General features: G+C 34.8%; 1 protein-coding gene across 2 annotated transcripts; it reads left to right on the plus strand.

Annotated features, from left to right (window-relative positions):
* The first annotated feature begins 2,863 nt into the window (after window positions 1-2,863).
* Window positions 2,864-15,334, plus strand: LOC110023832 (bifunctional nuclease 2). 2 transcript variants are annotated; one of them, XM_020723442.1, is made up of 10 exons: window positions 2,864-3,404; window positions 4,920-5,132; window positions 5,253-5,305; window positions 5,366-5,422; window positions 6,023-6,088; window positions 6,996-7,067; window positions 7,209-7,318; window positions 12,597-12,688; window positions 12,787-12,859; window positions 15,238-15,334. In XM_020723442.1, the coding sequence occupies exons 1-9, from the start codon at window positions 3,080-3,082 to the stop codon at window positions 12,834-12,836; spliced, it is 1,038 nt and encodes a 345-aa protein (XP_020579101.1). In that variant the 5' UTR covers window positions 2,864-3,079; the 3' UTR covers window positions 12,837-12,859; window positions 15,238-15,334. The 2 variants fall into 2 exon arrangements, with proteins under 2 accessions (XP_020579101.1, XP_020579102.1); XM_020723443.1 differs by having other exon boundaries at window positions 3,266-3,404; window positions 4,868-5,132.

Below are 15,334 nucleotides of genomic sequence, written 5' to 3' on the forward strand. Positions count from 1 at the left end.
AATAATTATATATAAAAAATTTATTATATTTTAAAAATTAAATTTTATAAATTATAATATATAATAAAATAATAATAATAATATATGAATATACTATATTAGTAATATGCTAATATAAATATTATATATTTATACATTTCTACATTTTCTGCTTTTGTAAAAAAAAAACAATGTTTTAATGTAATTTCAAAAATTTAGAAAACAATTCCTCAGCTATTTTTATTTTTTTTTTCAAATTTTTTTATTAAAATAATAATGAAATACATAAAAAATAATATTGGCATAAGGTTAAAAAAAAAAAGGTAAACAATGACCAATATATGCGTTTTACCACCCTTTGGATCCCAAGTGGTATGAAGTTTCATATAGAACCCATAGCATCGGCCCATATTACATGGGCCGAAAGCCTCTTTTGGAAAATTCTTTTCTTCCATAGTTCTCGTTTGTGGCTTCAAAACCAAGCCTAGTATATAAGAAAAAAAATGTATATACTCTAACAAATCATATTTGTAAAGCTATAAATATAATAGTCACTTAAGTATAATAGGCTTTATAATAAACTATAAAAAGACATAAATGTGTTGCACCACAGGTCTTAAACTCTCTGAGAGGTTAGAGTGCACCCTTATGATGCAATGAAAGATAATGTTGAGGAGATATTAACATAGGTGTAAGGATATCCTTGCTTTGTAGTAAAAGGGGCCTATAAATATTTTGTCACTAACTTCCTATATCTTTTAGGATCATTAGAAGGCTCTTCATTTGTGGTAAGTTATTGATTAAGGAGCATCAAGATACTACATGATTTGATCCCTAATTTCTTACTTTCTTTGTCAAGAACGATGACAATGATCTCACTTTATTTGAAGAGCCCATTAAATGGTAGGTATTCTATCAACAACTGTGATTTTTTAGTTTTGTCTATTAATATGACTGCCTTTGGATATTTTGTAGCATTCAATTGGCTATCTATGATTTAGTTAGATGCAAGCATGTTGAGCTGACAACCAAAGATTTATTTTTCCATTATATGTATAGATTTTTTGTATTTAGCATATTTATAACAAAATTTAGAGTTTCACTTTTAGATCATTAAAGCCTAACAATCCGTTTGGGACACCTTTCTCGCACCTTTGCTTTTCAGACCACCACTGTATTTATGTTTGGGGAACAAATTTTGCTGTAGTTTTCTAGAAATTTATGTAGTATAAAGTTGTTTTTTTTAATATAACATGTTACAGTATTGTGTCAGCTATAAAACTGTGATCTGACTTTTTAGATTAAAATAAATTTGTAATAGTCATCGCAAATTTTTGAACAACTTTTGCAACAGCTTCACAACTGTATCTTCAAACCGCTGCAGCTGCCTCAAACATACAGTTGCCTCAAACAGACCCTAAGTGAGGTAGAAAGTCTCGTACTTATGATAGGTTTGAGGTGGCTGCACCACTTGGTAAATATGATTGTAAATTCTTTGTAAAGAAAATATTTTTTGAAAGTACTTGTTGGTATTATAAATATTTTCATTTTCAAATGTTTCAAACAATTTTTTTACTCACAGTTACCATAACTCGGGAATTTTGACTGTAAGAAACAACTTCCCATCATAAAAAATTCAAGGAAATAACAAAAATGCAATAACCAAACCTAATTGCTAAAGCGATATGACAAGCTAAATAGTAAGATGAAATACCCCAAACATATACTTAAAACTTCAGTGCTTTTCACTTCATCCATTTAGAGAATTGATGCTCATTGCATGTCTTGAAGGCTACCTATGTAATACATATTTTGGATGGATATATTGAGCATGAATTCTTCTTTGTTGATAGTTCTTGCATTGTTATAATGATTGAGTTTTATAATTTATAAAATTAAATATAAAAAATTAAAGGTTAGATAGAAGAATTATGTGGCTTGTAAATAAATCCTCATTTATACTATGAATTTATATTATTTACTATGATATTAGACTCTTTGATCAATTTGGTTTAGGTTCGGAGCTCCGTACTATTTTCTCTTTTTCTCAATGAATGAACTCAAATCTTTTATAAATAGCAGTTTTTACGTACATACACATCCACACTTCCGTCTCTCTCTATCGCACCTCTCAGTTTCCCGCTCGTGTTGCTCCGATAGCGACCCACATGTTGGCAAAACCACACAGCTCCGACCAACTTGCCGGGCAACCCTTCCTCACACATAGGGGGTATCAAAAATCCGGGTTAGGGTTGACCCTAAAATTTTTCAATTCAAGTTCGGGTCAGAGAATTCGACCTATTTATTATTTGGGTCGAGTTCGGTTTAACTCAAAAACTAAAACATAACCCGAATAAGTATGAAAGTTTGTGTGGGGTTCAGTTAGTGGGTCATGCTCGGGTTTGGGTCGGGTTTATTCAGGTAAGGTTCGGATTACTCCTATTTGGGTCAGACACAAACTCGATTTGTTAACCTGAATTGACACCACTCTTCACACAACTCTGACCTCCCCATTTGATCCAACACAATTAGACCGTGGCCACACACTATACCTGTTTTCACTCTAACGCCAACGCCACCTATCCATCCGACTCTCACTGAAATCACTCCCGTCGCACCCACACACACCTACCTCCCTTGTTGCTAGCAAAATCCCATCCACGCTGCAACTCTTCCGAGAACACATCTCTCCTTCTGACCACAGAAGACACTCACAACAATCTCTCTAATTCCCACCCATTCTATAGCTTCGCTAAGACCAGCCCCTTAAAGGAAGCAGCCCCGTTGAAGAAGATCATCATATGACACGTTGGAGACGTATAATTTTATGGTGCGATGAGGAGGAATGAGAATAATAGAATTCCCACCCATTCTATAGCTTCGCTAAGATTTTATGGTGCGATGAGGAGGAATGAGAATAATAGTGAAAATGTGAATTTCATAATATTGTAGCGTGAAATACGGTAATAACAATGTTTTGTGTGTGATTATGTCTCAGAATCCCTTATAAATATGCATAGAAATCTTCTGCCGTTCGAAATATTCCGCCCTTTTCTCCCGGCTCGTCCCATGAGAGGGGATTGTGCTTTCCACTTCAGCGATGTTCGTCAGAGTCCATCTCCCTTCTCCTCTCACTCCCAATTCCTATTTCTCTCCTCAATTCTCTTCTCCCTCATTCTCTTCAAGGATCTGCTCGGCTCAGAACCCTAGCTGCGCGGATCGTTCCTTCGGCCTCCTCTCTTGCTCGAAATCCACGGTGCCGTTTTCTCTGTTTTTGAGCCGGAAGCGGAGCTGCTGCGGGTTGCTGCAATCCAGATGCACCCTTGGTTCGTGCAGGGTGGCTTCTGGAAATGAGAGTGCTGGATCTGACGTGACCGATGACGACGACAACGAGCAATACACCCAGGCCTTGCTTCTCCTTCCAGGTTTTATTGCTATCCATGCGTTTTCTTATTTGCCGATTACTGTTTCACTTCATGAATTGGGGCTTCGGTGCATAATTAACATGCTTGTTCGGGAAGTAAAGAGATCGGGGTAAAGGGTTTGCGAATTTAGAGTATGGTGTCTAAACGGATCTCAATTTAACGAGATAGCTTATGTGAGGAAATCTGGGAATATTTGATTGAATGATTATCGTTACTTTTCGTCAAATTTAGCGAATATTACTTTTATTGGATTCATTGATGATACTTACCTGCTCCTTGTTTGATTTGCTTGGTATTGGCAGCTCATTATTGGACTAGTGAATGTTAAACCGAATGTTTCAAGTCAAATTGTAGCTTCTATGGTTTATGGCTTGGTTCAAGGAACATATATTACAAACATCTTGTACTGTAATTTTAGCTTTTGGTTTGATATCTATCTAAATTCTGATGGACTGTATAGCCTTTTGATTTTGAACGCAACAGTTTATGCCATCTATGATGTTGAATTATATTGGACAAACATTCATATAACAGGTCATGTAATTGTATTAGAGGAACGTTTTGCATCTCTCCTGATAATGAGGAGATCATTGAACTCCTTTAATCCTGTTCATGATAGACGACTTGTTTAATTAGACTATATTTATTATAATGTAATATCTGATATTTAATTATTATGTTTCTATGCTTTGACATAACTTTGATGGTACTTGCAACTTCCTGATTCTTATTAACTATCTTAGTAATTCTTCTACATGTTGGTACGTGTCATATGCATTATAATGTAATGTATGATATTTAATCCCTAGTTTTCTATGCTTTGGCGTAACTTTGATGTTACCAGCAAATTCCTAGTTCTTAGTAACTATTTTCTTTACCATCACAGCTGGCTGTTCTTTCCTAAACAGATCTTCACCATGTGTTCATGAACAAATAGTTTTCATCATTTTTTAAATATATTCATGTTAAATATGTAATAAGGGCAAACCGTGTATTTTCTCATTTTTTTTTGAACGTTGCGATATGTACAGAGGACACTTTTCTATATATAGAGGGACTTAGAATTGTATGAATTAGTCGGAGATTTTTGCTACAAATCCTTATAGCTTGAATCCTCCATTTCTGTACCTCCCACTCCGTGGAATGTGTTCCCCATTACTCTCTCCTAGTTTTATGTACCATTACTTCCCCTCTCGTTTTCTTCTTAGGATTGCATACTTTTTTCCCCAAGATACATAATTATCAGCAATCACTGTTGCATTATCCCACTTCTTTTGATGCTAAGGACAAACGGCCCTTGAACTCATTGTGCTGGGAGGCATCATGATTTATGTTTTAGTGTTGTAAGATAAAAAATGGGTTGAGGGTTATATACTTTTATGCATCTTCTTCACCACCGTTTTCTCAATTATGCATCAGCCATTTTAGTTGATAAAAGTTCGCTTTTCTCTTTCTTATTTCAGCCATTAAGCACCCCCTTTACGTTGTTATTTCTCGCAATGAGTTCTCATGCAGAAACGATCAGGCACTACAACTTGTGGAAGCTGGGTTTTATAAAGGAGAATAAGTGGCATTCAGGTGCTAAAAAATCTCTCTTTTATAGTCATAGAAGAGAAGTAGACTTCAACGTTGATTCTATTGGTCATGGGTTTCTGAGGAGATTTCAGAGTCCGACTATTTTTCTAAAACTTGCTTGTGATGGTGGCCTGTTATTGCCTATAATTGTAGGTATGCAATTATGATTACCAATAGTTTCTGTTTATGGAATCATGCTTTATTTTTTAGCTTCAAAACTTTTCTTTTTATTTTAAGGACTAATGATTTATTTATTTTTATTTTTTTATATAGGAGAATTTGCTATTATTAGGCTCATTGATTCTATTGCTGGTGAAGAACATGAGGTATCTTGTTGATCTTTACTTTTCAACTTGTTTGCTGGTTCTTATATGAGCTTAATGCAGGAATGCCCAAATCTGCTTCAATTTGTCAAAAATATTGTGATAAAATTCGGCTATGAGGTTAGAATTTCTATGACACTAATTTTTACTGGATGAAACTCTTTGGGGATGTTTTATTTATATTCGTTGTTGTACCCTAGGGCTTAATGTAGAAGGAAAAGAAGAGAGCTGACTTATTATCGAAGCTAATGTCCGCGTAATGCTCCGTGTAAGGACTTTCGGTCCAAAATATTATGATGATTGATTTTAGCTGAATAACTTGTCATTTCAAATTATATGGTCAATAATTTTGCACAGAAATTCATTAAACTTCTCATATAAGAGTTCAAAAAATAGCTTAAGCTCGGGTTTTTTGACTTGTTGATCTAAGCAGCTAACACCTTCATTGACTTCTATCATATGTGATAGAGTTGATGCAGATTGTGTTGTGGCAGGCAGTGCACCTTATTTTATGAGTGTAAATAAGAAAATTGTTGGGTTGATTCAATGATCTTTACCATTTTTCTTTGCAAATTTGTGATTATAGGAAAGAAGGTATTAAGAAATGATCGATTCATATTCAATTATGAAAATGTACTAATTCACATAAGAAGTTAATTGGACATATTGATTTATAACGATTTGATTTGATCCTCATGAAGGAATTTTTTTGCTTTTCAGGTAAAGATGGTGCGTCTTACAGACAGGGTGGTCAACACATACTATGCACGTGTATATCTCAGAAAGGTTTTGGAGAGTGATCATTTTTTTTTATAGATATTCTAAATAAATTTTGATAGGTATCCCCAGGATGGGGTTGGGATGGGGATGAATGTCACTGTTACGACCTACACAAGGGCAATGTTTACTTTTTATAGGACCATCAATGGGTCTTCTTGTTGTCCTAGTCTAGTACAACTTGGGGATGTTTGCCAGGATGCATTATTTTTGGAATTAATGCATAGTAAATTTCAAATTAGGTGATCCAATATGATAGTCAGTATAAGTGATTTCTCAGAGAGGCGGGTATGGTGCAGTGGTTAACCTTCCTCTAGTTTGTTTTGGAGGTTTCATGTTTGAGTCACATAAAGAACCTCTTTGCATCGAAAAGTATCAGATATTGTGTACAATAAGCCATCCTCAGACTTTGCATTAAAGGGAGCTTCGTTCATTGTGTGTGCTCTTATTTTACTAGCTACTTCGGGGTTGTTTGGTCTGTAACAGAATGAGTGTATTGTATTCCTTTTGTAGGTGTTTTAAAAAATAAAACGTATTGTTTGGGAGAAAAATAAAATTCCAATTTTTTTGGAGTTCATTCTTTAGTTTATTCTCAATTGTATCTGAAATTAGGTAGATTTGAGCAAATTCCAAATACACTATTCATGTAAAGTAATGCTGCCCGTGGTCACCGCCGCCATCGCTACTCGCCCATCGCCCCCGTCGCCATCGGCCCTTTGCCCCCACTGCAACCATAACGGGTTGATTTTACATTGAATTTATTTTCTTAAATCGAAGTCCTGCATTTATTTACATTAAACCAACAATTTTAAGATATTTAACATATAATATATTATTTTATCACCACATTCCTTTTCAGCAAATCAAATAGCCCCTTAGAGAATCAAACTTTATCTTTTGATTTAATTATTTGCAGGCTGCAGATAATACCAATATAAGTATCGACGCCCGTCCTTCAGATGCATTAAATGTGGCAGAAAAATTCAAGGTACTGTATGCATTTGCTTGAGCTGTTTTTAGTTCTTCAAATAGTTTCCATTTATGGAAGTATATCTTGACGTGACTCAGAATTAACTTCGAATTTATAATATGTGGGAATCTTATCTATAGTGGAAATCACTGTGGGCAGGCTCCAATTTATGTTAACAAAGAAATTGTTGTGAAGGATGCTATTAAAGTCGTTTATGGAAATTGGAGATCAGGAAGTACAAGGACGGTTTATGATGTATCTCTTGACAGGTATTGTTCATTGCTCATTTTTTCAGTTGTTTTTTGTTTTTGGGGAATTTTTCTCATGTCCTCTTCAACCCACATTGATGGCTAACCCAAGTGTGAATCACCAGTGTTGCATCTGATTGTGTATTTCTCTGATTTTTTACAACTTGTTTGCCGCCCCCGCCCACACACTTCCTTTCGCACAAATTGAGCCAATCCATTCTAAATGTTGCTTTTATTTACCATCCTAAACGACTTGACATTGCTCTTATCTCTCTTAAGGGGTGTTTGGCTGCAAGGAGGATTTATGTTAAGTATGATTTGGTAAATCCGATAAATCTAGATTTATAAAATCAGGTGTTTTTAAATTCAAAAAGATGTTTGGTATGATTTAACTTAAATCCGCTTAGCTTCATCTCTTATGTTTAACATTTCATCGAGATTTAATCTTCTTGTGCACTAAATCCATTAAATTTACCTAAAAATCAGATTTAGTAAATCGGTATTTGCGCCAAAAAAATAACGGAAGGAGAAAGATTTGGATTTTTAGCAAATTGTGGGATATATTTTATGTTTTTTCGCATTTGGATGGATTTATGTCTATCTACGCTAAAATCACTCATAAATCCTGTTATTTTCTTGCTGCTAAACTCGGAAGAGTGGAATTCAAAGCTTTGTTGTTAACTATAGCGGAATTCAAACCATCGACCATCCACAACAAATTTGATGATTTATCGTTCTCCCATTTATATATTTACATTACTTTAAATTTAAAGGATTGAAGAATTTCTTTGCCAGAGATTCTTCAGAATTATGAAGCTCAAAAGTTAAATAGATAGGTTTTAATAATTTCTTAGTCGTTTGTTTGATTCATGTTTAGGGGCATTTACATACATACCATCCAATTCTTATTTATTTACATATCTATCACCTAAATTTTGTATTACATTATTACGTTTATACCACTCAAAATTTTTATATCACATAAAAATTATCACCTAAATTTTGTATTACATTTATACCACTCAAAATTTTTATATCACATAAAAATACCACCGTTTTAACTTGTAAAAATACCACCGTTCTAACTTGTAAAAAATGAAATACAGCTTTTCAAGCATAGTTAAGGTGGTATATACGTAAAAGTAGAAGTTTAGGTGTTATGTATGTAAATACATAGGAACTGGGTGGGTATGCAAGCAAGAATTCCTTATGTTTATTATTCGTTCGCAAATGTATTAAAACATTGAATGATGTTTGTCTAGGAAGCTCCACTAATAGCAGGCCGAGTGTCTATATATTTCCCTACCTTGCATTTAGCATGCATTAGAAAGTGCTGTACCAGAACTCTCAACCTAATGGTGGAGTCTAGTGGCAACTTTTGTTCGTTGGTTGTGCGTTTCACCATCATACCAAACCCCGTGTTGGGTAATGTGGAGATCCGGTTCACTGAATTTAATTAACTTCTTAATTAAGTATCTCACCTAGCGCTCATCTACCACACCCACCCCCCGTTCACCTTCATATCTCACCTACCGTTCACCTACCTCCCATCTACCGCTCTCATGGTTTCTATAAATAGTCTCTTATCTACCACTCTCATGGTTTCTATAAATAGTCTCTTTTGGTTTAAATGAAATGAAAGCCAAACAAGGCCAAATCAAGTCATCTTGAGAGCTAAGAGAAAGAGATGAAGAGAGAGAGAGAGAGGAAGGGAGAGAAGAAAATAGAGATTTTCTTGTAAACGTCGAGGCGCTCGACGGTGTAATCCCTCGAAGAAATAAATCCTCTGCAGCTCTGTGGACGTAGGCAAACTTATTGAATCACGCAAATCCGTGTGTCGCTCTGGCGTTTTTTTCTATGTGCAATTTTTCTCGTTTCAATTTTTCGCTTTATTGCCGTCGTTTTTCACAACAACTAGTATCAGAGATCCGGTTCGGACCTGAGGAAGAATGATGGGCGGAGACGAAGTGATGACATCGAGGATCTAGAAGTTTAATGACACAGATTTTGCTTACTGGAGGATGCAGATAGAGGACTATCTCTATGGGAAGAAACTTCATCTTACGTTACTGGGAAAGCAACTAGAAAAAGTGGACAAGGCGGAATGGAATCTGTTAGATCGACAGGTTCTAGGGGTTATACGATTAACCCTGTCGAGATCGGTTGCAGATCTCATGACGGCTTTATCAGGTATGTATGAAAAGCTATCGGCGAATAACAAGGTGCATTTGATGAAAAAGTTATTCAACTTGAAGATGGTGGAATGTATCTCTGCTGCTCAACACCTGAATGATTTCAATACTATCACAAATCAATTGTCGTCTGTTGAAATTGATTTTGATGATGAGATATGTGCGTTGATATTGTTGGCATCATTGTCAAATAGCTGGGAAATCATGAGGATGACAGTTAGCAGTTCTGCAGGTAAATCTAAACTGAAATATGATGATATTCGTGATTTGATTTTGGATGAGGAGATGCGCAAGAAAGATTCTGGTGAGACCTCGAGTTCGAGTTCGGCAGTGATTGTTGATTCCAGAGGGAGATCACTAGACAGAAACTCAAACCGTGGAAGATCAAAATCAAAGTCAGGTCAGCAGACAACCTGCTGAAATTGTGGCAAGACTGACCGCATAAAAAAGAACTGCAGAAATCTTAAGAAGAAGGAGAATGATGACGCTAATATTGTAACTGAAGAAATACATGATGCACTATTTCTGACAGTTTACAGTTCTGTTGATGATTGAATACTGGATTCAGGGGCTTCCTTCTATACATCTTTCCGTCGAGAGTTAATGCAAAATTATGTTGCAGATAACTTTGGGAAGATATATTTGACTGATGGAAATGCTCTAGACGTGGTGGGGATGAGAGATGTTGATATTACACTCCTTAATAAAAACAAATGGACTTTGCAAAAAGTCAGACACGTTCCTGAGTTGAAGAAAAACCTCATCTCTGTTGGGCAACTCAATGAGGGTGGTCATTCGGTAGTGTTCTCAGATAACACCTGGAAGGTTACCAAATGAGCATTAGTACGTGCTCGGGGTAAGAAAACTGACACACTATATATGACTACAAGTTTACTCAGGCGAGGACATATGAATCAGATGTGCATTATGGGGGAGCAGAAGAAGGTTAATTTTCTGAAAAGTGGTAGTGTCACAGGCAGAAAAACCGAACCTTGTACAGACAAATGGTGGAGAACCACAGAGTTATGAAAAAATCTTGCAAGATGAGAATTCAAGCAAGTGGGAGCTGACCAAGAAGGAGAAGACAAATTTTATATCAGGGAATTTGACTTGGGAGCTGACAGAACTTCTACCAAGGAAGAAAATATTGCACAACAAGTGGATGTACCGGATGTGGATGTACCGGATGAAAACTGCGCTTGGTGGCAGTAAGAGGTACAAAGCTGGACTTGTTGAAAACGGCTTTCAGCAGGGGCAGGATATTGCTCATGCAGTGAGAGTTGTAAGCAGATACAAGAGTAACCCAGAAAAGAGCTTAGTGGTATCGGTGATATGTCAATTGAGGGTGTTACTCGTGAAAAGCTGAAGTTGTGCTCAACTTCAATTGGTCTTCTGACATGCAGACAGACTTTTCGAGTTGCAGAGGTGGAGAATATCATGTTTGAGGAAAAGGTTGGTACAGCTAGTAGATGATGCAGATAGTAGGTGATGCATTCAGTGTCCCAGTCTCCAAGTGAGAGAATTGTTGGGTAATGTGGAGACCCGGTCCACTGAATTTAATTAGCTTCTTAATTAAGTATCACACCCCCCGCTTACCTACTACACTACCCGGTCCACTGAATTTAATTAGCTTCTTAATTAAGTATCACACCCACCGCTTACCTACTACACTCACCTGTCGTTCACCTACCTCCTCCCACCTACCGCTCACCTACCTCCCACCTACCGCTCTCATGGTTTCTATAAATAGTCTCTTTTGGTTTAAAGGAAATGAAAGTCAAGCAAGATCAAACCAAGCCATCTTGAGAGCTAAGAGAAAGAGAGGAAGAGAGAGAGAGAGAGAGAGGAAGGGAGAGAAGAAAATAGAGATTTTTTGTAAACTTCGAAGCGCTCGACGATGTAATTCCTCGAAGAAATAAATTCTCTACAGCTTCGTGGACGTAGGCAAACTTGCTGAACCACGTAAATCCGTGTGTCGCTCTGGTGTTTTTTTCTGTGTGCAATTTTTCTCATTCCAATTTTTCTCTTTATTGCCCTCGTTTTTTACAACACACCGAACTTTGATTTTTACTTTTTAGCACTTTATCTTTGCATGCAATGCGTATTTCAGTTTATAAATGCAAAAATGAAAGTATAGGTGTTGGATGCGTAACTACATCAGAATTATGTGCTGTGTATGCAATTTTTCGCCCTCTCCTGCTCATATGCTGTTATACTGTGTCATAATTTATATGGTAACTGGCTGAATGATAAACTAATTATTTGATGGCACTACCCTTAATGGAGTTATGGTCAAATTATGTGAAATTTGAGGCAATTTTTCCTTACAAAAATTTCACACACACAGGTAAGCCGGCTCGAACTCCACTTGTCAGAGTCGAGTTTATTCATGAGTTTGAGCTTGAGCTCAAACTCAAACTCAAATTTGAGCTCGTATGTTGTACAAGCTTGAGCTTGAAATGTTTTAACTTGAGAACTTCTTGAGTCAGCTTAATCAACTTTAATTAAGATATGACATCCCGCAAAAATCTTCCATTTTCAACCCATCTCCGCAATCCTACACTCTCTCTATTGCATCTCCATTTCTACCATCAAGCAAAGCCTGAGCTTTTTGATCAAGCCCAAGTATAAGAGTATAGCTCAAGCTTGAATTTTTTCATTTGAGCCGGGCTCGAGATTGAGCTTACTAGTTATTAAACAAACTTGGCTTGTCTAAGCCAAAATTCAACTCAAACTCGACTCGTGAACACCTTTAGCTTCTATATATTGTGATTTCTAAGCTTATGATTATCCAAGAAATAAAGAGGGGCATTTACATACATACCACCTAATTCTTATGTATTTACATATCTAAAACCTAGATTTTATGTTTTACATATATACCACCCAAACTTTCATTCCACTTCAATAGTACTGTCATTTTAACTAAAAAAAAGTGAAATACCCCTTTTCATGCATAGATAAGGTGGCATGTGTATGTAAAAATTGAAGTATGGGTGTTAGATATGTAAATGCATAGCAATTGAGAGGTATGCCTGTAAATCTTCCAAATAGAATTTTATGGAATTATTGGTTAAATGCATCTAAGCTTGCCCTTCCCTTTGCAGCGCGCCAGAAGAACCAGACCCGCTTATTGAGGAGCTTGATTTGGTTCTAAAGCTGAATAAGGCAGTACTAGAGGAGAAATTTGAAGATGCAGGCACGTGACAGTAGTTTTCATTCTGCATGAAATAGTTATTGCATTCAACCTAATTTTATTTTATTTTATTTATTTATTTATTTATTTATTTTTGATAGTTTTGTGGAGGGACAAACTCTCGAAGTTACGGATGTCCAAACAGGAGTGAGTTGTAGATATTATGCAATTGAGGTAACAGTCTTTTAACTTGTTACTTTCTTATTATAAGGAATCATATGATTTAATGAGTTCCATATTATATGAGATGTTTTTTCTTTCATTTTTATTGGATAAGTCTGTCACGACCCGACTTGAGGCTTGAAATTAACCAAAGCGAATACAAAAGGTCGGACGATGTGAATTAATTTTTAGTATTCATCTACAATTTAACAGATGAAAGAACCACTACAAATTAGATTCAAGCGGTACAATTAAAATTTCCTTGTTGATGGTTGCCCGCGTCTTCTATAGATGGTTTATTGTTTATCGCTCATCTTTTAATAATTTAATTAAACATGAAAAGTTAGTTACAACAATTGTAAGCTAAATGAGTCAGTGAATACTCATGTTTCTAAACCACATCAATATAAGGAAAATAAAGAACAATATGCATGACCGTTAAAATTTTTTATAAATCAATATAAACATTTCACATGCTATTCAAAAGGGGTGTATATCATTATCATATCTATACAACAATCACAGATGCATTATTTAAAAATTATATCACTTAAAATAATTCAATATCAATATTCTGTTCTATTTACTTGTATGGGTACATTACTGTACCCCCAATAATACCATCAAGGGGTGCTTCATCATAGCCAGTTATAAATTTACAAACAAGCAATATAAACATATGTAATCATAGCATTCAATTCAACATACTTTATAAAACATACAAAAAAAACATGAGTAAATAGTTACAACATTCATAACGATATGATTAATAAAAAAATAATGTCTCATTCAGAATAAAACACACAAATATCGTAGACTGCAAACATATTTGTGAATAAACAATTTATTACAATAGTTTAAAAGTACTATTACTCGTATCGATCTCGATTATTTTATTTTGACGTTGACTTCTTTAAAATTGAATGCCTAAAATAAGCACGATAGTCATTTATTATAGTATTATAAATTTAAGTGTTGGATATGTAAATACATAGGAATTAGCTTTGTATGTATTTTTTTTCCCTGCACACACTCAAACACATTCACACCACATATGCAAAAGGTTGAACCCAAGATCCCTTGGTTAAAAGTTTAGGGGTGGAAACGAGTAGAATCAAGCCCGAGTCACTCTTGGCTTAGGCTTTAGCTTGATTAATTTATCGAGCTTGAGCTCGAGCTCGAGCTTATTTCTAGAACAAGTTGGAGCCAACTTGTTTAGTATGAAAGAAAGAAAATATTAATTTATTCTAGTGTTATAATGAAATGTCATAAATAATATTCAGGAGATAGTTAATAAGAAATCACTAATATTAAATATTATTGTTTAAAATACATTTAATAATTTTAAAAAAAACATGAATTTTAATATATTTTTTATTATAATTTTTTTTAAAAGGGTCGGTACACGAGCTTCCGAGTCGAGTCGATGCTAGCTTGAGCTTGGCTTGTTAGCTCATCCAGCTCAGTTTAATAGCTATTTATCGGCCAACTCATGAGTGAGTTTGGCTCATTTCAACCTTTAGTACCCCCTTAGCTGAAAGACAAAAGTTTTCGATCATTAAGCTAACTTTCATTTTCTGGTAAGACCCTTTTATATAAAATGGAGTAGCTTCTGCGCAGTCTAATATTAAACAAGCTTATATATTTTATCGGCCAGCTCATGAGTGAGTTTGGCTCATTTCAACCTTTAGTACCCCCTTAGCTGAAAGACAAAAGTTTTCAATCATTAAGCTAACTTTCATTACTGGTAAGACCCTTTTATATAAAATGAAGTAGCTTCTGCGCAGTCTCATATTAAACAAGCTTATATATATATATATATATATATATATATATAGGCTATATAAATATCGACATCATTTTAATTTTTAGTTAACATCAGCCTATCATATAGTGTTTCCTTTAATTTTTTAAAATTTTTAAAATTTATTATTTTATTATTAATTTTTTTTTCCTATCATTTAGTTTTTCTTTTAATATTTATTTTTTTTTCATTTGTTCATTGTATTATTTTATCATTATTTTTTTTAATCCTATAATTTAGTTTGATTCTTCCATAAATTTCAACAAAACTTTGTTCTTGGCTGACCCACTTCTTATTTTACAGCGCAGAAACTTAAATCATAGTTTATATTGCAGCTATTTAAAATAAATTCAAGGCTCATGTGCATACATAACACAGAATTCCTATATATTGTCCATCTCATAAATTTTATTTTACCACGTACACCTTTTTCATGTTTTGCTTGTAAATATTGACAGTTACTTGTCAGGCATTAACTATTAAATTTGGATTTTGGGATTTTTTCACTTTATCGCTTTACCAAGCACATGTTTATTTAAAGCTTGCAAAGTACTGATGATCTCACAAGTTTCTGACCTTGAATCAGGTTTCAATATTTGAGGATCAGGCATCAGGTAAATAAATTATTAATTTATACACGAGAATTATCTTTTTTTTGGGCAAAGGTGTAAATTATTGGGTTT

Source organism: Phalaenopsis equestris, unplaced genomic scaffold, assembly GCF_001263595.1.
Source record: "Phalaenopsis equestris unplaced genomic scaffold, ASM126359v1 Scaffold000232, whole genome shotgun sequence".
Classification (NCBI taxonomy): domain Eukaryota; kingdom Viridiplantae; phylum Streptophyta; class Magnoliopsida; order Asparagales; family Orchidaceae; genus Phalaenopsis; species Phalaenopsis equestris.